The sequence below is a fragment of the Podarcis vaucheri genome (assembly GCF_965113315.1).
Source record: "Podarcis vaucheri genome assembly, chromosome: 8".
In the NCBI taxonomy this organism is placed as follows: domain Eukaryota; kingdom Metazoa; phylum Chordata; class Lepidosauria; order Squamata; family Lacertidae; genus Podarcis; species Podarcis vaucheri.
This window is the reverse complement of record NC_138766.1, coordinates 33856179-33881154: the sequence shown is the minus strand read 5'-3', so window position 1 is coordinate 33881154 and position 24976 is coordinate 33856179. Positions and strand designations below refer to the sequence as shown.

The following is a 24976-nucleotide window of genomic DNA, read 5'->3' as shown; positions in this document are numbered from 1 at the left end:
AAGCTACAAAAAAGGGCGGCATTCATGTTTGTAGAGAAATTTATGGAAAAGCACCCTGATAACAAAAGAGGAAAACTTCACATATTTAGTTTTGATACTGTCAAAATGATAAGAGCAATAAAATAAGTGCTTGTGCTGTTCTTGATGCATAAGCATACCGGGAGAGATGCTTCTCATATCGTATGAGAATTGAACTGCTCAGACCTTTCTTTGAAATATGGAGCAGTACATAAATTACCTTAAAAATATAACAACAATAGAAGGTAAAACAAAGCTATGTCCCAGAATATTTTTCTCTGTACTTTTTCTAGGTGTTTGACTTTGGAAATATTTGAGCATTGCCAAAAAAGAATGCTAAGAAAAAACAAATGTTAAATGTAGAGATGAACCACAACAAACTCAGTCAGTTTAAAGGAGTTTCCATAACTTCTTGATGCCAGCACTAGCAACATAAGTGAAACAGATATCCTGTAATCATGATTGCATACACCAATTATTAATAATCCAAATTTGTGGATTACTTAAGAGTAAGTTTTTTGAATACTATTAAGGGAAAGGATTACTACCAATATCACCATGTCCAAATAAAATCTAAATCTCTTTGAAGACATGATGCCAGCTTTAAGGACAAATTGGGAATGTAAATGTATAGAAATAAGCACAGTGTATTCTACATAAGCTTTATTTATACTTTTTGCATGGTATACCTTAGTGTGTTATACTCCAGTGCTGTAGCCATAAGAACAAAATTCCAAACAGATGGTGTTCTGTGTTATTATGATAGAATTACATTGCCAGGAGTTAGTCATTTTGACTGGCAAGAACAAAGAAGCATGTCATTGGAAAAAATTTATAACTAAATAGGCTTTGTTTAATTTGTTCTTCATCCAAAATGCCTTAATAGGCGCAAACCTTGTTACCAAAGTTACAACTGACAGTACATTGAATCATTTCATTGCTGATTCTCATGGAGATTGAAAGTAACTTCTTTGTGATATGGAGATGAATTAAAATACTGTTTCACTTTCATTCACTACACTTGGAACCCAGAGATTTTTTTCAGCAGTGAAATAAATAGAAGACAGCTGTTTTAAACGCTACCTTTCTAACAAAATTAGGTGCACAATGATTAATTTCCCTGTTTCTGCTTGCCTAAATTTAAGGGCAATGAAAATGTATACAAAGCTGCCTCTCTAACGTTTCCTCTAAGGTCTGCACCAAAAATGTGTTCTTTCTGCTGTGGCTAATGTGAAATAAACTTATTTTAATCAGAGTAACCTAGTTTTGGAAGATTGTTTTTTTAAACTCTGGGAGCAACATATGTACAAGTCTCATTAAGAAGGTTTTAACTGGGTTTGTGCAGACTGCTTACGGTAAACAGCCTGTGACCCAATTACTTAAACGTATATGCTGCATGTTGCATTGCTAAAACCAAGCCACTGTCAGTCCTGCATACAATAAAGAGGTGCTGCAGCAGCAATAATAATTTGTCAGTAGAGATCAGGCTCTTGTTACAGCCTTCATGACTTTTATTTCACACATTTTATGCATGTTTAGGGGTTTCTGTTAGTAGGCCTTTGTGGTGCTGAATCAAGAGAAAACACTTCTTCATTCTTCTCCACGTTAAATGAATAGGTAATTCATCCAAAAGTAGAGAGCTTTCCCAGTCTGCATCTGTATTGCAAGAGTTTTTTAAAAATATGTTTTAGTTGTTTTATTGTTTCTGTGTTTGTCACCCTGAGCACCTTTGTGAGGAAGGATGGGATACAAATTAAAAGTGTCTATTGACACTTTTATCCGTGAGCTAGGAACAAGCTGGCTGGAAAAAAGAGAGCACATGTCTATTGGAGTATCTGCAACACCCACTAAGACTCATAAGGCAATTACCGTATTTTTCACTCCATAAGGCGCACCTGACCATAAGGCACACCTAGTTTTTAGAAGGGGAAATCAAGAAAAAAAATCAAGAAGCCCGGGTCCCCCCCCCCCCAGCCCCAAAGAGCAAAGAAGCCAAGACAGCGAGCGGGATGCATCCTGCTGGCTGTCTTGGCTTCTGCCATAGCTGCACACAGCCTCTCCGGCCGGGAGAGGCTGTGCGCAGCTATGGCAATTCCTCCACCTCCCGCAATAGCCCACAGGAGCCGTGCAACCTTTAAGGAGCGTGCGGCTTCTGCAAGCTTTTCTACGAGGATGGAGAAGGGAGTGACTGGCCGCGTCAGTCCCTTCTCCCTCCTGGGGAAAAGCCCGCAAGAGCTGCATGGAGCTCTTGGGGGCTTTTCCTGCCTGCCTCCCCCCTGCATTCGCTCCATAAGACGCACACACATTTCCCCTTACTTTTTAAGAGGGGAAAAGTGTGTCTTGTGGAGCGAAAAATACGGTACCTCTTTGGGACACTGCAAAATCAAGTAATGCAAACTGTAACTGTCGGAGCTCAGTATGTAGACTTTTCACTACCTGGTCTGTTTAGCACACATCATCAGGTTGGAATGGGAAATTGTAAAGGGCCATTTTCTTATCCTTAAAACTTCTCATGCCTCTTCAGAGAAGCACACCTCACACTTTGAGAACCGTAGAAATGAGAGGCTATGAAGAAAGCACACGTGTTTGCACTGCTGAATGTGCATATTTCTGCTTGCCCCTTCTCACAAAGTATTTGTATGTGCCTTGGTTGGGCCCAGAAACAAAAAACCACCTTGCTTCTCCTGATGTGTTTCATGTGAGTAAGAATATATTTTATAACATGGTTCCTGGCAGCTAGGTGATACACACTCTTCACTGTCCCTGCTGGACCAAAGAGCAAGAGTGACCAGTGGGTAGGAGAGAATTTGTCCCCTTCTGCATCTCTGTCTTATATAGCAATTCCCGTGGACCAGAGTGAGTAATGGTTTGTGACTACTGGGAATTGCTGCTGGAGAACTCAGGTTTTAAAGGATAATTTCAGTCTTTTCAATCTTGTGCTTTGCTTTCAGATCCTGTGTAAATGGCACATTGGTGTGTTCTGTGACACAGTTGTGGCATGGAGATAGAATCTTATGGGGAAACAACCACTTCTTTAGGTAATATCTCTCTCTCTCTCTCTCTCTCTCTCTCTCTCTCTCTCTCTCCCACTTCTTTATTTACAGAGCCATGTCCAAATATTATTAGTGAAGAATCTTGCTTCCAAAGAATGATGCTAAATAGATCAACTTCTTCGTTACAGCTCAGACTTCTATAGTGTTAGCTTTTGGGCAACTAGTCTGTCTAGGTTTCCATCTAGTCCACACAGTATCTTCTAAGATAATATTTCTCCTGTTATGATACTCTGTTGTATAGAGCTTGAATTTGTGAGCATATTTTCATAAAACTGAAATCATTCCAGCCTTAAATACCGACCACTTGCTTTAGAGCAAGTACCAGGAGCTATGCATCCTGACATGAACAGCCTTGAACGGAAGATGGAAGCAAATTGGCTTGCATTGTGTTTGGCAAATACTACATTGTAGTGTAGAAATTTGTTGCTTTTAAGTCATTGTTATATGTACCCTTGTACATGGGGAGAACAATGTCTCAGTAAAAAGATAAATCTGTTGTGACTCATTGTTAGTTGTGGGATAACCTAACTACACTTGCTCTGGCAACCTCTAGGCTAGATTACTGCAACACATTATACTTAGGGCTGCCTCTGAATAGCGTTTGGAAGCTTCACCTGGTAGAGAATTTGGTGGCCAGGTTGCTGACTGGGGCAAGATGGTTTGAGCATATTACACTGATCCTGGCCCAACTGGCTCCCAGTTAGTTTCTGGGCCCAGTTCAAAGTGCTAGTTTTGACCTATAAAGCCTTGAGCTGCTCAGGATTGCAATACCTCAAGGACTGCCTCTCCCCACATGAACCAACCTGGACCCTGCAATACTCACATGAGGCCCTTCTTCATGTGCCTCCTCCAAGAGAGGTCTGGAGGGCGGCAACACAAGAACAGGCCTTTTCTGCAGTGATTCCCTGTTTGCGGAATGTGATTTGTCCAGGGAGATTCATCTGGCATCTTCATTTTACAGTTTTAAGTTCTAGGTGAAAACGTTCCTCTTCAACCAGGCCTTTGGCTGACTAACATCCTATATCCTTTTAAATGTGTTTTGCGGGAGGTTATTGTTTTGCTTTGTTTTGTTTTTGTTCTTGTTTTTCTTATATATTTTGTGTTTTTATCTTGCATTTATATGCTGTGAGCTGTCATGAGATCTATGGTCGGTATACAAATTTAATAAATAAATAAAACATATATATTACTGTACCTTTAAGGTGAATAGAATCTTAAGAGCAAGACTTGTCAGTTGGCTTTGTCTGTTAGAGAAGGTTAAAATTAAATTCAGTGAAGGTTGTACATATTTGTCTCCTTATTAATTTACTGTCAACACTGTAGCTTCCTTTGTTTTGGAACACCCTGCAGCATGCCTTTCCTCCCTGCTCATGGGTTGTACAAAATCCAGCATTTTTAAAATGGATTTACCAAGGTATTTCATAACTACTTTCTCAACTTTTTAACAGAATCAATCTGCCTAAGAGAAAGCGAAGAGATTGGTTGAAAGACTCTGAAAAAGAGCAGCAGTTAGCAGAACATGATCTAGATGCAGCCAGCGAAGCTTCTTCGGAACCAGACTATAACTATGAGTTTGCACAAATGGAAGTCATAATGAAAACACTGAATAGCAATGGTAAGAAGCTGGTGCTCAGCATCACTGAAAATGTCAGACAGGAGCACATAAATTTAAGGGTCCTAGCAATAGATAGTTTTTTTAATCTGTTCCTTTATCCTGATGGTTGTAAATAAGGAATGGATAATTTTGTTGTGTTCAATAACTGTTGTGACTTTCTGGGAATAGAGACTGTGGAGGAGTAAATCAAGTATGACCAACTGATCCCAATTATATTTACTAGGAAGTAAGTGGATTTTTATGGGATTTACCTCATGCTCATCTTCCTTTTCTTATATAGACCCTGCAGCAGAAAATGGTACTTTGGATCTTTTGTCTCTCACCTTCTGATCACTGTGGCTGTAGAACTGTGTGCTCTCCTGTGTTAAGAAATAACAAAGTGGAATTATTAACAATGTAGATAATGAATTTTAAGATATGCTGGTGCTTTCCTTATCTAGATCCAGTACAAAACGTGGTCCAGGTCTTGGAGAAACAATACTTGGAAGAAAAGCGTAGCGCTTTGGAAGAGCAGAGGATGATGTATGAGCGTGAGCTGGAGCAACTCCGACAGCAGCTTTCTCCGGAAAGACGGTATCAGCATTCTAGTGACAGGCTTTCAGAAGCTGCCCAGACAGCTCAGCAGAAAGTGAACCTCTGGTCAGAAGAGAGGTGAGAGCATTGATATTAAAACCATAAGTAACTATGAGAGAATGAGTGACGGAAGAAAAATACTATTCTGTGTGTGAATCTGTCCAGGACAATCTTTCACCCAGATCCCAAATAACTTTAGAACATCCTTCCTGCAAACATGTGCTATGAGTAAGCTAACCATACTCAAGCTGCTTGTTGTAAAACTTAGTACCATTTAAATTCTTCAAACGCAGGACTCATTGGGGCCCAGGCATTTGGTATGTACCTTCCGTAACTAGAATGTAGTCCTGCTTATCTAGTGATTCTGACTGATTTGGTCTTATCTGCGTTGTCTTCTCAGTTAAGGACCAATCATGTCATAGCACAGGCATTGTGCAGTGCCCATATGGTCAGAATTACTACAGGGCTTTCAAGGGAAACTCATTATAGCTCTTGTATAACTTGTAGTTTTCATCTTGGTATACATATAATTTTTCTCAGAATGCCTATAAAGACGGATTAGCACGGTGGGATTTGTTTTGTTACCAAATGGCATTTCCAAGATAGCCTTGACATGTATTAAAAAAATAGGAAGCATTCTCTCATTTGAAGCTATTATTTTCTCTTGTTAAAATATTTGAACATAATTTTTAAAATCTGGAATAATTAATATTCTTATGTTTACAACCTTGTTCATTGTTTCTGCCAATGTCTTCTTACCAAGTTCTCAATTTCCCAATTAATATTCTACTACTCCTCTCCATTTTTCTTTCCCACCCCTAGGGATGAGTTATTTCGACAGAGCCTAGCAAAATTAAGAGAGCAGATAGTTAAGGCCAACACATTAGTGAGGGAAGCAAATTTATTGGCTGAAGAAATGAGCAAGCTAACAGATTATCAAGTGACACTGCAGATTCCTGCTGCTAACCTGAGTGCCAATAGGAAGGTAAGAAAATTGATAATTGAAACTATTTTGTAAAAGCCCTTGGAAGTCATTTGAGTCCAGAAGTAGAGAATGAACGAGTGCATGAGGGAGAGAAAATGGAACATAAATTAAAGGAGTTGTATGGACTGAATAGATATAGCTTCTCTAAACTTTCTATCTCACTGAGCTGATACAATATTATAATACCCGTAAACATACAGTAGAAACAGGACATTCATGCCTGTGCTATCTTGATATGTTTCCAGTCATTTATGGTTTCTAGTTCTCAGCCACCATTATATAAATAATTGGAAAATGCAAGAGAATGGAGTACCAAAATATTAACATAGCTATGTAGCATATGTTGTTCGAGTTTAAATTTGAAAAATGGAATCACTTTGTTAAAATGCATATTTTATCTGCTTAAGATACTTTGTCTTGTCTTTGTTTAGAGAGGAGCAATAGTAAGTGAACCAGCTATTCAAGTGAGAAGAAAAGGGAAAAGTACTCAAGTATGGACCATAGAGAAGCTGGAAAACAAGTTAATTGACATGAGAGATCTGTATCAAGAATGGAAGGAAAGAGCCCATGAGGTATTCAACCTGTTTTTCAGTTTGGCCAAAATCGTACTCTTTTAATAAAAACAGAATATTTCTAAAAGCATTATATAGCACAGTTGTGCATATTCATGTAAGCATTTCTGCTGTTTATCTAACAGCAGTGCTACATTCAGTTGTATGTTTATCCTAATATTTGTAGTTTATTTCCCTTATACATGTCTGGGAACAGACTACAATGACTACATTTGGAACTTAGTATCTCTAAAACTATTTCAGTATTATGCAGAAAGATCGTGTCTTGCATGGAGGTTACATTCTGAGGATGGCGTGTAGACAAAAACCACCTCCTTGGAACTGCCCCCACTCAAGCACCCTTATCCTTTCTGGAGCCATGCCCCAAGCAGACCTTGCCCCACAAGCAAGGCAGAGAGCTTCTAAGCTCCCTTGCTTACTAGGCTCTGGGAGGTTCTCTCGCAGGCCATCCATGTTCCTGCCAGCTTATGCGAGAGCCTTCCAGAGCCCGATAAGCAAGGCAGAGAGCTTAGAAGCTCTTTCTGCACTGGCAAAACTGTCTGCAAAAAGTACTTTTAAGCGCTCTGGCTTCTGTGCATTTAATTTGAGTGACTTCAACCTGTCAGCCTTCAACTGTGTAAAGTTGAAATCACACATGTTAAGCTTGTGTCAATTGCAATCATCCTGCAATTTATTTTGCTCTGCATATGAGATTTTAAAATAGTGTGCTTTTGGATATGTTTACAGGTAAATGTATTTTTTAGTGTAAGTGAAGAAATATTTTTAGTATTCATCAGAAATTTTAATGCAAATGTTTGCTAATATTTGACCTACTATAAGGAATATCAGATTTTCCATAGTTTGTTTCTTCAAAGCACATCAGCACTGAGTCCTACTATTTTAAGTGAATGGATAACAACTTAATATAATTCAGGATTTAATTATACGGTTGTTTCAACATAAAATGCTATCTGCCTGAAGATGATGATCAACATAGTACTTCGTGCAATGTAGTATTTTTGACTGCATCAAAAACTAGTACAAACAGTTTTTGTTGTTAGTATTTTTGCACACAGGGAATTTAATTTTGGTCTTCTGTGAGGAACACAAAATTGTTGGAAGTGTTGCTACTCATTTACAGTATTTAAATGAGGAATAAGCTTTTGGTGTTAATAAGAGTTAGGTTTGTATACATAGAATCATAGAATCATAGAACTGTAGAGTTGTAGAGTTGAAAGGAACCTCAAGGGTCATATAGTCCGATCCTCTGCAATGCAGGAATCTCAACTAAAGCATGCATGGCAGATGGTCATCAACCTCTGCTTAAAAACCTCCAATGAAGGAAAGTCCACTACCTCCTGAGTGAGACGATTCCACTGTTAAAGAGCTCGTAGAAAGCTCTTTCTGATGTTTAGTTAGAATCTTCTTATAACTTGAAGCCATTGGTTTGGGTCCTAGTCTCCAAAGCCAGAGAAACAAGCTTGCTCCATCCACCATGTGACAGCCCTTTAGCTATTTGAAGATGGCTGTTATATCTCCTCTTTTACAGATTAAGCATACCCAGTTCTCTCAACCGTTCCTCATAAGGTTTGGTTTCCAGACCTTTGATCATCTTGGTCACCCTCCTCCTCCATACATTCCAGCTTGTCAATATCCTTCTTAAATTATGGTGCCTAGAACTGGACACAGTACCCCAGTTGTGGTCTGACCAAGGCATAATAGAGTGGGACTATTGCTTTCCTTGATCAGGTCCCTATGCTTCTGTTTATGCTTCCTAGAATAGCATTAGGTTTGTTTGCTGCTGTATCACACTGTTGACTCGTGTTAAGCTTGCAGACCAGTAAGACCCCTAGATCCTTTTCACGTGCTTCTGGCAAGCCAGGTGTCCCCCATCTTATATTTGTGCATCTGGTTCTTCCTGCCTAAGTGTAGAACCATACATGTGTCCGTATTGATATACATTTTGTTAGTTTGGGCCCAGTTCTCCAGTCTGCTCAGGTCATCTTGCATCCCGATTCTGTCTTCAGCAGCAATGGTGTCATATGCAAATTTGATGAACATCCCTTCAATACCTTCATCCAAGTAATTTAGAAATAGGTTGAACAACAACAGGCCGAGGGCAGGTGCTCTATATACACTCTAGTGCTCTACATATACTCTTGTCTTCTGCTATCATCTGACCTGCCTTGTTTAGACATGTTGCACAGTGGTGAAATGGGGATTTGAATATGACTTTATTGGGCGTAGCGCATAATTTTTTAGCACATCCATGTTGGATCACAATGCTAAATCATTTTTGTTTTTGAAATTTTAATTGTCTTTTAAAAAAAACAGATGAAGAGACTCACTGGAAAAAGAGGTGATCCTTTCTATGAAGCACAAGAAAACCACAATTTAATTGGTGTAGCGAATGTCTTTTTGGAGTGCCTTTTCTGTGACGTTAAACTTCAGTATGCAGTACCAATAATCAGCCAGCAGGGGGAGGTAAGTTTCAGTCTCTGGTGTCAACTATTCACATATGTATTCAGGAAGGAAAAGCACAATAAATCCACTATTAATGCATCAGTGATGTCTTGCTGCATACACCTTCAATAAGACAGCAGTCAGGATGGGCACACAGTCTTGGGACAAGAGAAGATTGGTGCCACTGAAACATTAAATGGAAATGCTTTGAATAGAGGGCAAATGACCAAGCCACTGAATTTCATGTACTGACGACCAAATTTTTGACTATAGTTCACTTGCTCCCCCGGTGTTCTAAATCTAGAAGTCAGATCAAAGGGGAAAGTTGTGAGTACACAGAAGGCAATTCAAAACAACTATCAATAACTTCCATTTTATTTTTAAATATGTAAATTTTGATAATAGCTGAGCAACGAAATGAGAATTTTACTGGTTAGATACTGAGCACCACATCTCACATGTGAACCTCCATAATGTCAAGTTGGATCTGAGACAGATTTGAGAATGGGCGTATGTAATGTGCAATTGTTATCTGCATGCTGTTTTTCTGTTCAGTTGAAGCTACAATTATATTATATATATAAGTGTGTGGATTACTGATGCTATGCAGTACTACAAGGTCTTCAATATTAATATTTTTGGGGTGCAGGTTGCAGGGCGTCTGCATGTTGAAGTGATGCGTGTCACTGGTGTTGTCCCAGAACGCCTAGTGGAAGATGATTCTTCTGAAAACTCAAGTGAAAGTGGAAGTATAGAAATCATGGACAACAATGGAGAAATTACTCACAGGCCAAAAAAACTCACCTGCAGGGTATGGACATACGTATATTAATATTTTAATAGGATATACCTATATAATACTCTAAACATTTTGCATGTCTTACAATCAGCAATGGGAAATACCTTGTCACTCATCCATTTCCAGTTGGTTTCCATACACCTTCGGAGATTTAGTTTATCTTTATTTGTCATATGTTCATACTATAGTCTGCACCTTGGATGGAAGTTTTAGACAAGTAAAGTCATCAATTTAAAAATGTAAGCCATTCATTGGGGTTAGTTAATTTACAGCAGTTGAAGTTTTCAATGCTTGTCCAGCAGTACATGTGTGTGGACAAGGATTACCAAATAATCTTACGATGCTTTTGTTTGTTAAACATATTGTATATATTGAGTGTTAATTTTTAGATTGTTTTATGAGCCTAGCTGTGAGATAAAATTGGCCTTACTTAGTCAACCATTGTCTAACTGAATATTCTGAGTATAGCTGAATATATTAATATAAATATGCCAGTATACTGAATTACAGTTTTACTGTTGTCTAGGTAAAAATTAAAGAAGCAACAGGACTGCCTTTGAATCTCTCAAACTTTGTCTTTTGTCAATACACCTTCTGGGATCAGTGTGAGTCAACTGTTGCAGCACCAGTTGTAGACCCAGATGTGCCTTCACCTCTGACCAAGGATGTCCAGTTTACAGTGACTTTTGCTCATTGTAAGGTAATTTAGTTTGGTTGGAATGCTAGAAAAATACATTTGAGTCCATATTTTACACACACACACACACACACACACACACACACACACACACATATGTATGATTCGATCCTACTGTACAGTGAGATGGAGATTAAACAAGGGGTTCTAATACCTTCATTAAACAACAACAAAAATTCATTTCCATTGCTTTCAAGTGCCTCCCCCACCAATTACCTTCAGTCCATTCCACTCACCTTTTGGGCAGGCCACCAGGTTCTTCACACACACTCTGGGCCACAGTTTGGGAACCCTGACATAGGTTAAACAGAATTCTGCAAGTCATTAGTGGCATTGAATGCTGGAGTTGTGTAACCTGCTCCTGGTACTTTTATTTGTGGTTTCCAGTGGAAAGAGGAAGGAAGACAGAACATACAACTTGGTTCTTAGGAAACCTAGTCAGAGAGAAGATGTGACCAGCCTATTCACTGTTATGGAAAATGGGATTGGATTAAGGAAATGAAACATTCATTCTTTCACAAAAACATATTAGTTAGGAGTGAGTTAGTCTGGCAAACTTTCTGGTCTCTGAAAATGGAGCTTTGTTATTCCTAAAATGTTTGGTGGTTATGCTTATTTCAATATATCTCATTAGAATAGGGACTACAATATTAAATATGTTGTAGTAATCAACACAAAATATGGAATTTTGACTACCTGTGCAAATATAACTGAAGTATTAATATAAAATAGTGGTCTGTTCAGTATTATACAAAATTCTGCATTTTACCTGGTTCATGGAATTAATATCTTCATTGGGAGTTTTTTTCTGCCCACAAGAACATTTGAACATTCACCTGGTTTTTTAATCATAGAGCTGATAAAAATCATGCTTTAAGTGTTTTGCAGTAAGTATTGCAATTTTCTAGGATTATGTGGTGAATGTAACAGAAGAATTTCTGGAGTTCATTCAAGATGGAGCACTTGCTATTGAGGTATGGGGTCACAGATGTGCTGGAAACGGCAGTTCCATATGGGAGGTGGATACTCTTCATGCAAAAACCAGGACCTTGAGAGACAGGTAAACCTATGTTGTATTTTCCTTATAGTAGTGAAGCCTCACTTCAAATATAGGGAGAAAGGAGGAAGTACAGCACATGTGCCAGAGATGAATTGAGAGCTAGAGGGTGATGGGTGTGTATGCCTGTGAGAGGTGGTAAGAGAGAAATTGAGTACAAAGAAGAGATTTCTCATAGTCTTCTTTCTGCAAGAATATTTGATTTGTTAATTACTAATTGTATTGTTGCTTCCTGCCCTTGGCACCTTGGGGAAGAAGGGTGGGATAAAAATCTAATAAGTAGATAAAATGAATGGTTCTACAAATTTCCACTAAAGTGTAAGGAGGAGTATTCATACTACTCTTATTGCTTTTTGGATTGTCTCTAGGTGGAATGAAGTGACACGTCAAATAGAAATGTGGGTTTCAATTCAAGAACTGAATGAACTGGGGGACTATACAGCTGTGGAGCTCCACCAGGCAAAGGATGTAAATACAGGAGGGATTTTCCAGCTTCGACAGGTACAATTAATTTTATCCCTCCCAGATAAGAATACTAATGTGTGTTTACATTAATTTACATGTTTCCCTACTTATATGACCAGGGTCATTCTCGCAGAATTCAGGTGACGGTTAAACCAGTACAGCATTCGGGAACATTGCCACTTATGGTAGAAGCCATTCTGTCTGTCTCCATTGGCTGTGTGACTGCCAGATCAACCAAATTGCAACGGGGGTTGGACAGTTACCAGGTAGGATAAGTGGCTTTAAAGTGCTAAATTATTTTATTGTGGTGCAGATTTGTTGTTTTCACTTGTGCCTTTGAAGGATACTGTGTGGAATTTGTATGTACACTTGAAGCAAGGCATGGATGATAGCTTCTCAAGGACCATTAGGAATGGCAGTTAAATGGAACATCATGTCTTGAATTGGTATCCCTTGAATGCCAGAAACAATATCAAATTGGTGACTTTCAGGGGCTTGTAATCTTTCAGGGGCATCTTGCTGGCCATTATCAGAAACTGAATGCTGAGTAGATGAAGTTTGCTGATGGGAATTGTAGTTCAAAATGTTTGGAGGACACCAAGTTGGAACAAGCTGATTTTAAAAGTTTATTGTAAACTAGTTATCGCAAGCCTCAGGTGCAATCTCTTCCTCCTTTGTAAGCACAATGAGGAAGGGCTACCTGGAGATGCTAGGAATTGAACCTGAGACATTCTGCATGCAAAAGCAGATGGTCTGCCATTGAGCTACAGCCCTTCCCCTCAACAACCACTTGCTCACCTCTTGGGCTCTGTGAATAATTGCATTTGCATAGCTGTCAACTGTCCCTTATTTGGCGGAAAAGTCCCTTATCCCAGCGCTGTGTCCCGCTGCTTTCCCTTATTGATGATGTCCCTTAAATTTCCCGGGTTTCAAAGGAAGCAGCTCCTCTCCCTCCCTCCCTGCCGGCCAGGGAGGAGGGAGGCTCCAACCGTGTTGCTTGGCTGCGTTGCTCACCCAGTAAGGAGTCTAAGAACGACTGGGGGGTGGAGCTTGCATGGCTTGTGCCGAACAAATCGGCCGCATTGCCTGGGGACTCACCTTTGCCCAGCGCTTCCCAGCGAAGAGGTGACGGTGGTTTTCCTTGCTGCATCCCCTTTGCCGGGTTGCTGCGCTGTGGGAACCACCGCTTGAGGCTTCGTTTGGCTACTGGCTGGGTTTTCTGCCTTTGGCTCGGAGGGGCTCAGAAGTTGAACATACCTGTGTTCGGAAAATCCCTTGTTTGGCTGCTGATCCCTTATTTTCGAGGCTGCTGGTCCCTTATTTTCAAATCTGTAAGTTGACAGCTATGCTTGACACAGCTATGATTGACACTTGATATGCTTTGGAGGGACTGAATCCAAGTCTTCCCTCCACCCACAATGGCCTTGTTTGCATGTAACTTTAAATCATAGTTAAAACAACAACAGCTCTGGAAGGGCTTTCCAACCTTTTTGGACCCATAGGCACATTTGCAAGCCAGACAAATAGTTGTTGGCACCTCCCCCTGCCCCCTTTTCAAGCCTAATTTCTACAGCCTCCTTTCTGTGACATGTGGTAGGACACAAGCCTGAATCTGCCTTGCAGTGGTGGGCAAAGCTGGACTCATGATTTGTATCTCTCCGTATAAATAAAAAGTGGTAAGCCAAACACAAATATTGGCTTCCACTCATGATTTATTTGGAAAGAAACAAGCCATGAGCCCACGTTTGCATGTCACTACAAGACAGACTCTGGCTTCTTTCCTTTCCTGCATGGCATAGTCAGGTGCGAAGGAAGGAGGAAAATGTTTGTGCACATGAAAACATAGTTTATTTTAAGCTACAGTTTAACATTGCACGTTAATCTGGCTATTATGTGATTGCTGAATGCCCACTGTTACTTCAAAGATGTGTAGACTGAGTGCATAATGATAAAGATCCAGCGTAAATTACCAGAGATATACCTTATGTAGAAGAACAGGTGGACACCTCTCCCATCAGTCATGTGCTTCAAAAAATGAAGTAATTAATTTAAAACACAACAACCCAATGCTTGAAAGCATGAAGATATCATATACATAATTTATGTCTCTAGAAAGCAAGGGAGCATCATTGCATGAATTTTGCTTCTACGTGATTAGGTATTAGCCTGGAGGTCCTGACTCTCAAACCTTTTAGCAGTAAGTGGTAAAGGGGAGTGGCACATGTCTGTTCACTTCACCATACGAGTGGGTCACTAAACCTTTATATAAACAATTAAATAAGGTTTGATGCTTTCTGTTCTGTCTTGTTCTAATTTGTGTCCATGATGTGTCCTCTTATTTGGAGTTTGTTAGCAAGAAAAATGCATGTTCTCTATGTTTATAAAGTTTATTTTTTTCTACCAGAGAGGAGATGATGATGATGATGGTGGTGATATGGATAGTTATCAGGTATTGCTGCTGCTGTTGTTGTCGAATCACATAGCATGGGGCACAGCTAATGCTAATAGTTATCAACTCCAAAGAGTCACTGAAATAATTTGCTCTTGGAACTTTCTGCATTAAAAGACACTGATTTAAAGAACAAGCCTCTCAGCTTAATTTGACAATACACTATGCTCTTTCATGTGACATTTCTTATAATCAATATATTAATGATTTATTTATGAATTAATGTTGAAAATTAAGAAAGAGCATGGTGGCTTGCAACTTAATTAAAACAACTGTCAATAAAACAATGTAAAACAGATGCAGGAGATACAAGATAGCAAAGAAATTTCAGGGAGGGAAAAGCCGAGGATTAAAAACCACGTCAAGTACCTGCCAGAAAAGGAATGTCTTCACTCACTGATGAAAGTCCATCAAAAAGGGAAGGAAGTCCCGCAGAGCCTGGGCAAGGCAACAGAGAAAGTTGTATTGTGTGTCGAATTCAGATGTTGGTGTAATGCAAGGGAGACGTACAAGAGAGATCTATAGACACCTCTTATATGGTAGAATTGAGGCCAAAAGCTGAATTCTTCATTTTTTAAACTAAATAATGTTTGAAATCATAATAATTTTTACATACAATTATTTGTCATCCATAATTTTTACAGGTTTCATTAAATCACATTTTGTTCAGTGCAATAACAAAAGCATCAAATATTTGTGCGTACTGTACTGTTAAACCATTTTTTAATAATAAAAAAGCTAGTCCTGTAAACTTTGCTTTCCTGATGCCTACAGCTTTAATATATTTATGAATTAATGAATTCTGTATGAATGCTTCCCAATATTAAGGGTTTTTAAAAAACTTTCTAACAAGCAGCAAAAAACAAAACACCAGTTGTATAAATGTAGGTATCTATGCAAATACCCTAGTAAGTTGTACAGTCGTTCCAAAAACCTACAGCTCAAACTACAGGTGATGGCTGATTCAAATGCCTAAAGCTCCTCTCTGACCCAGTCCTGTGAAACAAGGAAACTAGAAGTCCAATTTAGGAGTATAAGGAATAAATGGGTGAGCAGTGCTAAACACCCACATCCGCACACCAGAGGCAACTCAACACACACTGCTTACCTTCTTGCAACCTTCTCCCCAAGCACTCTTCTCACAGATAGAGACACTTCTGGTATTTAGCCTGGATGAGGAGAAAATGGCTTCAGAGAACAAACTGCAAGTAGATAAACCACAAGGAGAGGGAAGGCTTTGCACTTCCCACCCAGGAGGACCCCCACCTCCATAATTATGGTACTTCCATAAGTTAGGCAGATCCAGATTTAAATACACCATCCTGCTGTCAACGGTAGTTTGAGCCTGAATTAGCTACTAACTTGCTTCAAGCGGTTCATGGCACTTCCTGGTAATGAATTATGAAGAATGGATCAAACATTCCTTTAATACCAGAAAGCATGATTGCATGATGGGTTTTTGTTTGCATGTGGATGATTTAGTTACTCTGGTAACAGCTTCTCATAATGGAGTTAATACAGGTTTAAGAGTATATATGTTGATGTCTCTTTAATTGTTTTCAGTTTCATATGCTACTAAATAGTTTGTTGGCCAATGCATTATTTTTCTGCTTGGATCTAAATCACAAATTTGCAAGAGACAAAATACACAAAGAGCTCTAACTATGGAGTGGGTGGTGCAATTACAGCTTTTCATTCTTTATGCTCTTTGCAAGTTGGGTGAGCTTACCTTCTTGGGTTATGTACTATCTGATGTAAACGTGAATGAACACTGTTGGGTAACATCTTACAATCAAAGTTGAAAACTGCATAAAATTAAATGTGTATGTTGTATATGTTCAAAAGAAAAAAATCTCTTTTTCCATAGGAAGAAGACTTAAATTGTGTGAGAGAGAGATGGTCAGAGGCACTAATAAAACGCAGAGAATATCTAGATGAACAGATTAAAAAAATCAGCAATAAACAAGGTTCGTGGATCTTGTGAAGAACTTTTCATTCCTTTGTATCAAAAAAGAATGTTAGCCTGGTGTATTACTGAATTATTTTTAAAAGTTGTTTGTATTTGAAAGGCTTTTTGTGATGTTCAGCTTGTTATAAAGTGAAAAATTAGAATAACTTGCTCATTACAAAGTGAATCCACCTTTGAGAGCAGAATTCTCATTAGCTTTATTGGATCTAATCTGCATTCATTGGAATCCAAAACCAAACTGTCACTTTGCTACTCTTAAATAATTGGAAAATGTATTATTAACCCGTTGTTTTCTGGATGCCCCTGGAAAAAGTACTTCCACAGTATGTGACCAATATTCCACTCTTCATATCCGATATCACATTATAGATAAAACAGAAGATGACATGGAAAGAGAAGCACGTCTTGTAGAACAGTGGGTAGGGCTAACAGAAGAAAGAAATGCTGTGCTAGTCCCAGCACCAGACAGTGGGATCCCAGGTGCTCCTGCAAATTGGTAGGTTGACTAAAATGCATTATATTTCAGCTTGCTTGCAAAATAACTTTTGAGTGAATATTGTATGCAGTTAACAGGATAGTGAAGATCTGAGGGAAGAATAAGCTGCTAAAATGCTAAATGTGTGTTCACTTTTTTTAAAAAAATTGACCTTTATATTCCACAACACAGAACATTAGTGCCCTTAGTTCAGCTAGAAACATATTACAACTAGAAATAAAACTGCTGGTGAACTGGTTGTTTTATTGCTGGTCTGTGTATCCTGAAGATTTATCTCACCCAGATATGGTTGAATTAAGGGCAGGATATAAATATTTTAATAAATAGAAAATAAAGGTTTCTGGCGGTGTAATGCACAGTCATGTAATAATGTAGAACCGGGCTTTATATACAAGTTCATTTACAGGTTCCATAATATTTCCTGTTGTAGTAATGCTTGTAGTAGGTGTTAACACCTGTACTGGGGTCCTGAAGTAAAAAAGACACTTTCTCCTGTCTCTACATTTCACTCTATTATGCATTGAAGCAATTAGATTCAGGACTTGCCTCCAGCTCCAAACACTTCATTTCCATAGAACTAGGGACTGTTTAGGAGATATGGTGGAGAAAATATCACCACCCCACCCCTGTGAATTCTTTTCTCTTTTGTGAACAGGAGCTCTCCTGTTAGGGTCCAAGGATACACTGTAACATTTTGTTGTAGGTTCTCCCTAGTTAATGTCATTTGCTTTTAACGCTTTCAGTTTTCTATTAAAATATCTGTGCATGTGTATGGTTTATTTTATTAACTGGGGTGTTTCTTTACTGTTAGGATCCCACCTTCTGGAATGGAAACACATATACCTGTACTTTTCCTTGATTTGAACGGTAAGTTGCAGCTTATGAAGGGAGTGGAAGTATGAATTCCCTTGAATATGCTTGACGTATTTATACGCTTTCGTATTGCTAGCGTTTTATTGCTGTGTGGGAATCTGAAGTGCTTCAGATCTGGATCTGGTGGCTTTTAAACAATCCAGTTTTTTCGTTTATTGAATGTATTGAAAGAAGCACAGTTGTTGGGCATTAGAGTTCTTCCATCATGTGTAAAGACACATTCTTAAACATCTTCATCAAAAGTTCCAAAATGATATTTTGCAATAATTTCTATTTGTTGCCATGTACTTGCATTGTGGGGTAACAAATTCCATTAAGCTGATGTATACAAATGTAACATGAGAAGTGTAAGTCTATCCTATCTAAAGCATTGTTTTCCAATTATGCATGATTTCTGTGTAATATGTTTAAGACTGGGACATAGGAAATAATTAAAGCTAAAAAAAATGTCTTGTAACTTAATTTTATTTTTTGTTAGCTGATGACCTCAGTGCCAATGAACAGCTTATAGGTCCACATGCATCAGGAGTAAATTCAATACTACCCAAAGAGCATGGAAGTCAATTCTTTTATCTGCCAATCATAAAACACAGCAAAGATGAGGTAAATGTCTAGTGAGCTATTCTGTACAGCAGATGTATGGCTATCATATTTTTACTGTTTGCATTTCATCAATCCATTTTCTTTCTTTTTCAATACATTTAATGCTACATTATACCTTTGAAACCTTGAATTTACTCTTTTCTACTTGATTTTTGTTGAACAAGTGTGTATAGTTTATTGTTATTCAGAATAACCTCTTAACAAAGTGATCTTTGATTAGTTCTTAATTCATGTGGGGTTGAAATACTTATATTTTGAAGAATAAACATTTAATATTCTTGAATTGTATAAATGAAGTCCAACTTCTTCTTAAAGTCTCTTTGTAGGTGTTCCTTCCTTCTCATAGATACTTATAGCTAGTAACGTAATATTCCACACCCTTTCTCCAAAGCCTTAGAAAATGGTAAATGCACTGACTTTCATGCTAGCGCTAAAAATGTCTTAGTTAATATATCCATAGCTGTCTCCCTGTGTGCTCAACTGACTTACCTTTTTAGTTGTCATAGAATCATAGAATCATAGAATCATAGAGTTGGAAGAGACCACAAGGGCCATCGAGTCCAACCCCCTGCCAAGCAGGAAACACCATCAGAGCACTCCTGACATATGGTTGTCAAGCCTCTGCTTAAAGACCTCCAAAGTAGGAGACTCCACCACACTCCTTGGCAGAAAATTCCACTGTCGAACAGCTCTTACTGTCAGGAAGTTCTTCCTAATGTTTAGGTGGAATCTTCTTTCTTGTAGTTTGGATCCATTGCTCCGTGTCCGCTTCTCCGGAGCAGCAGAAAACAACCTTTCTCCCTCCTCTATGTGACATCCTTTTATATATTTGAACATGGCTATCATATCACCCCTTAACCTCCTCTTCTCCAGGCTAAACATGCCCAGCTCCCTTAGCCGTTCCTCATAAGGCATCGTTTCCAGGCCTTTGACCATTTTGGTTGCCCTCCTCTGGACACGTTCCAGTTTGTCAGTGTCCTTCTTGAATTGTGGTGCCCAGAACTGGACACAGTACTCCAGGTGTGGTCTGACCAGAGCAGAATACAGTGGCACTATTACTTCCCTTGATCTAGATGCTATACCCTTTGTCCCAAAGGGATGGTTTATGGATTTAATTTAATACCTTGGCTTATTATATCTTTGATACCCTGTGAAACATCTATCCTTTATTAACCTGAATACATTTCTAACAAAAGTGGGCCAATATTTCCTTGATTCTTCAACATGAATCAGATAGGTACACTGGGATACATTTTTGAAATTCTTACAGGGATATAATGCCACGTACAGTGGAACCTTGGTTCCCAAAAAGCTTGGCTCCCGAACAAATTGGCCCCCGAACGCCAAAGTAAGTGTTCTGGTTTGTGAATGTTTTTGGGAAGCCAAACACCAATTTCAACTGTCGGCATTGTTTCTGGGGCCAATCAGCCAATCAGAAGCCATGCCTTGGTTTGCGAATGTTTTTGAAGTTGAATGGACTTCCAGAATGGATTGAGTTCAGGAACCAAGGTACCACTGTATACAATATATTATAAAAGTTTCTATTGAATCCACACAAAGTAAAATAGTTTTTGGCTCATTATTTCTATATATAATGCCATTCTATACCTGTCATTCTAACAATTTCTTTCTCTGAATTTTGTTTTATTAGTTGTTTCTTGTAGATTTCTGATTATAATTCAAAATATGGAAGAAGTCTGCTTATGTTTGTTCCTCTTATAACATGTTTATTGGGCTTCTAGACTGGCAATTTAGCATTTGGTTTGTTTTATGCAAACTGAGCATATTAGAAAACAAGAAGTTGATTCCCTCTTCCTCCATGGCAAAATGTCATGCACTAGTGCAACTAATATCATACATGGTGATAATGGTTAATTTTTGGTGCAAATCAATCATCCAGGCTGGAGCTTATTCAGATTCTTTAGTGATATGTTAAAAATCAGCAATAGAAAAATAAATACGATCTTAGGCAGAATCTTCATTTTATAACTTCTGCTTTTACTGACAATGGAATTAGTAATTTTACCAATCTATACATACTCTGTTTGCTTTCTCCCAATAGGCACAAGCAGTTGGTTTATAATAGACTTGAAATATTGATAAATATATCCCTAGCTATTTTATTCTTGGTTGCTTAATGTGAGAAGGGAAGGGATATTTCCTTACTCACTTTATTTAAAAAAGCCAACCACCTTCTGCTCCAGCGGTTTTCCCAAATCCATAGTCCTGCCACCATTCAATATTACTTACCGTATTTTTCGCCCCGTAGGGCGCACTGCCCCATAGGACGCACCTAGTTTTGAGCTTCCCCCAATCCCAGCCCCAAGAACAGCCTGCTATCCGCAAGCCTAGGGAGGCCAGCGGTAAGTCGCGCCGGTCTCCCCAGGCTTCGGAATGCAGGCAGCTCTGCGCAGCCATCGGGAGGCGGGCGCGAAGTGGCGCCGGTCTACCGAGGGTTGCGCAGAGTTTCCTGAAGCCTGGAGAGCGAGAGGGGTCGGTGCGCACTGATGCCTCTCGCTCTCCAGGCTTCAGCGAAAGCCTGCATTCGCCCCATAGGACGCACACACATTTCCCCTTCATTTTTGGAGGGGGGAAAGTGTGTCCTATAGGGCGAAAAATACGGTATAGCCTTAGCACCCTTAACTTATCAGTAACCTGAGTAACTGTTGATATCAATGTAATACAAAGACTGTCAGGTATAGCTATTATATTTGACAAAGAAATCAATATTTATTTATAGCATTATGCGGTTCACAAGTGTATGCAGTTACTTCATACTACCTACTTAAATGGATATGCACTTTGTTAACATGTTGCTTAAATGCAGCTTATTTTACATTATTACTAAACTAAGACAGCTTTGAAGAACCTAATTTAAGATTCTTTTGCCAGATTGTTCTTCTATTTACTCCACCCCAGTTAAGCCTCACCAACTCTATAACTGAGGACCTTTACTGAAGCCTCTCTTTTGACCTGTACTGACCTGTTGGAAACAGGGCTGTTTCCGATGCTCTGCCCTGAAATCTCTCTCTCCTACCTGATACCAGACAGAGTCTGGCATTCCAAACTGCCTCTCTCTTCTCCCCCCCCCCCTCTTCAGCCTGAGCCAAGCCAATTCAGCTACCCCAGCCTTCCTTTCATGTCCTCTTCTTCCTTAATCTTCTTTGTTCTCTTCTTCTGGCTGCCCACCATGAACACCAAGCACCAACAAATGCTGGCTCCTCTCTGAGCAACATGGACTAATCCTAACTGACCCTAACTGCCATATATTCACTTCTTCTTCCCCCTCTGGTCCAGCCCCAGACAATCACATTGTCTAACTGAATATTCTAAACCTGCAACCACCAATCAAAATGTGGGTACCTTTTATCCTTCTTTTGCATACTGATAGTTCTGTCTCCAACCCTTCCTTGGCTGTCTGTTAAGCTCCCCCAGTGACAGTTAAACCAACTGATACCTGATCAGGCAGAGCACTTTCCCCATTAAGTACATTACAAAAAAATTGACAGAGGTACTATTCAACTCAGTTTTACTTAGACTCATTGAAACCATGGGACTTTAATCGTGTTCATTAATTGCTTTTGTTAATGTCGTGTTAATTGTCTAAGCATTTCTGTATTTCAGGAATGTTAAAAGGGTAGGGTAAACATTTAAGCAATTCAGATCAGTTTCCTTTATAATATTCTACCAAACTGTGCTCCTAGGTTTCGGCCACTGCTGCATGGGACCCTTCTGTGCATGATTCAGTGCACTTGAACAGGGTAACACCTCAAAATGAGAGAATCTATTTGATTGTGAAGATTACAGTCCAACTCAGCCACCCTGCTGCAATGGAACTTGTGCTACGTAAAAGAATTGCTGCAAATATTTACAATAAGCAGGTGATGGATGAATTCTGCTTAGTGTATCTTCTTTTGACTGTATTTCTTTTTTGTTGACTTAACTGTTGGGATAAAATTTAGAAATAATAAACTAAACCAGGAAGTATTCACATACAATGATGTTTTTTAAAAATAAAAAACCACAGAAATGTTTTATTGATGTTTAGTTTTGTTACTAAAGTAACATGCAGAGTAACAAAAGGAACATAAACAAAGGAAGGTATACAAAACTTGATAAATGTTTAAATAAAAAGGTTAGCTTATGGTTGTAGTAATTTACATTCCAATTTATGCAATCAAATAAAGGTGTTTTTCATAATGTTGCATGTGTTGATGGAGGGTGAAAACAATGTTCAATTGTTTTTACAAAGTAAAATAATACCATGTTTCTTTTAATTTTTTGCCATTCCCAGTGAGGTATCTGGTGGGATGAAAAATATGCAAAAATATGCAAAAATATCCTGGCTGAAATGGAATGCCAGGATGAGAGTTAGCCCCTACCCCATTGCATGTGACATGAACCTGCAAGAAACCATTTTCTTAGCTTGCTTAATCACACTATTCATCATATGAATACTTTATTCTTTAATTCCCTCCTAGAGTTTTACGCAGAGTCTCAAACGAAGAATATCTTTGAAGAATATATGGTATGCTTGTGGTGTGGCCTATGAAATAGTTTCAAATATACCAAAGGTAAATTCTACTGTACTTTTTCAAGAAGTTAGAATAAATGAAAAAATCAAAGTAAAAGAAATTCCTGTAAACTGCATCCTCAAAGTTCTGTTTTAGGCATTCTAAAGTAGCATCTGTATAAAGACTGCATAATGTTGCATTCTGTTTGTGTCCCAGTTTTAAACAGATTAAATTAAACAGTTTAATTTTTAGGCCACAGAAGAAATTGAAGATCGAGAGACACTGGCTCTGATGGCAGCCAGAAATGAAAATGAGGGTGCATCTGATGGTGAAACTTACATTGAGAAGTATACTCGTGGAGTGTTGCAGGTAGAAAACATTTTGAGTCTTGAACGATTAAGACAGGTGAGTAGAAAAAAGCTTCAGGCCAAATTAGTTTAGTTATTGTAAAACAATTGCCGCAAGAGATGTCTCATATTTCCATTTTCTTTACCGTTACTATCAGAATGCTGACAAACGTTTAATGTGATCTTGCTCTTCGGATGCCATTTTGATATAATGTTCCATTCTTGATCTGTCTTCAGAGACATCAAACCTGATTAAAGTAAAAATGATTTTTCTGTATTAATAAATATACCTTTATATATACTTTTTGAAGTGAGTTTTAATTGCCTAGATCTCTGTGTGAAACTACGGATTTCAATTTACTCATTCTATCTTAACGCAGGCAGTCACAGTCAAAGAAGCTGTTTCTACTAAGACTCGACACATGCAGCGGAGTGTCAGTACACCAAACGTCCACAATGTAAGATAATTTTTCAAGGTGAAAGACTCACATATTACTAAAAATGTTAAGGTTGAAGACAAAACGTATTCATTTTGACCCTGGAGAAAATGAGATTAATCAGTAGAATAAATTGTCAAAGGACATATTCTACATATTCCAGTAGGTATTTATCAGGGATAATTGTCAGGGATAATTTAGGTTTAATGCTCCTTTCCTACATGCAAGTATAACCCTCCTTTCCTTTAAATGCAGGATATACAGTACATGAGTGTTCATGAAGTTCTATTGCCATGTTTGTCAGTCTTTTGTTTATTTCAAATGCAGTCTAGGCTTAGCAGTGGGTGAGGAGACGGTGGTTCTCATGTGAAGGCCACCCTGCTGCTAAGCAGGCTGATAGCATTCATTGGGCTCATATTTATTTATTGTTGTGTTTTAGGTATCCTGTAGTCGATTAGATATTTCTGGCTGTGATGAAGATAAGGTATGAATATTAAGAAAAGTGAACAGGTGATGTGGCACCTTTTTGAAAATGTAGTCAAATAGACTTGCCTTTTCCTTCCTATTTGATACAAGAAATCCTTAACTTTAGTCTTCAGTAATAATGATAGGTTGTTTAGAACAGGAATGTATAATTTGATGCATTACTGACTTGAGAAAATTAAGTTGAGCTGATCTCAGGGTGCTTCACAAAATAAATTATTAAAGACTGTCAGTTATTTCTCTAGTGCAGGGGCATGCGGGGGTGCAATAAATTTCTCAGGGTAGTTATTATTGGATCAGTTACCAAAAAAGTCCTAGGAATCTTCCTGTGAGATAGGAGAGATTACAGGATATTTTTGTAATAGATTTTAACAAAATAAGACTCTACTCCTAGACACACCATGGAGCAAGTACCACTGAATGCATTGGGGATATACTTCTGAATAAAATGCACAGGATTGCGTTGCATAAAATAAATTTGAAACGTTTTGGTACTAATAAAAAACATGTATGTGTGAAAGAACAATGA

General features: G+C 38.5%; 1 protein-coding gene and 1 long non-coding RNA gene across 8 annotated transcripts in view; one reads left to right on the top strand and one right to left on the bottom strand.

Moving 5' to 3' along the window:
• KIF13A (kinesin family member 13A) overlaps positions 1-24976 on the top strand; it is a 73688-nt gene that overhangs the window by 30222 nt on the left and 18490 nt on the right. For 4 of the 6 annotated variants that reach the window (XM_082234937.1, XM_082234934.1, XM_082234933.1 and 1 more), the window contains exons 15-35: positions 2970-3056; positions 4520-4686; positions 5127-5337; positions 6082-6244; positions 6676-6816; positions 9130-9279; positions 9908-10069; positions 10584-10757; positions 11663-11814; positions 12180-12312; positions 12396-12542; positions 14681-14725; positions 16593-16692; positions 17064-17190; positions 18002-18057; positions 18542-18666; positions 22371-22547; positions 23148-23240; positions 23433-23585; positions 23908-23985; positions 24404-24448. In XM_082234937.1, coding sequence (XP_082091063.1) covers positions 2970-3056; positions 4520-4686; positions 5127-5337; positions 6082-6244; positions 6676-6816; positions 9130-9279; positions 9908-10069; positions 10584-10757; positions 11663-11814; positions 12180-12312; positions 12396-12542; positions 14681-14725; positions 16593-16692; positions 17064-17190; positions 18002-18057; positions 18542-18666; positions 22371-22547; positions 23148-23240; positions 23433-23585; positions 23908-23985; positions 24404-24448 — 2686 coding nt within the window. The remainder of the gene's footprint in view (positions 1-2969; positions 3057-4519; positions 4687-5126; positions 5338-6081; positions 6245-6675; positions 6817-9129; positions 9280-9907; positions 10070-10583; positions 10758-11662; positions 11815-12179; positions 12313-12395; positions 12543-14680; positions 14726-16592; positions 16693-17063; positions 17191-18001; positions 18058-18541; positions 18667-22370; positions 22548-23147; positions 23241-23432; positions 23586-23907; positions 23986-24403; positions 24449-24976) is intronic. The other 2 variants (XM_082234938.1, XM_082234935.1) reach the window with 1 other exon arrangement.
• LOC309539178 lies at positions 11-16583 on the bottom strand. 2 transcript variants are annotated; one of them, XR_014222740.1, is made up of 4 exons: positions 15095-16583; positions 4938-5045; positions 4267-4315; positions 11-1674 (listed from the first exon to the last, which is right to left on the bottom strand). It is a non-coding gene; the product is annotated as an uncharacterized lncRNA (long non-coding RNA). The 2 variants fall into 2 exon arrangements; XR_014222741.1 differs by lacking the exons at positions 11-1674; positions 4267-4315; positions 4938-5045 and adding exons at positions 9315-9558; positions 10162-10252.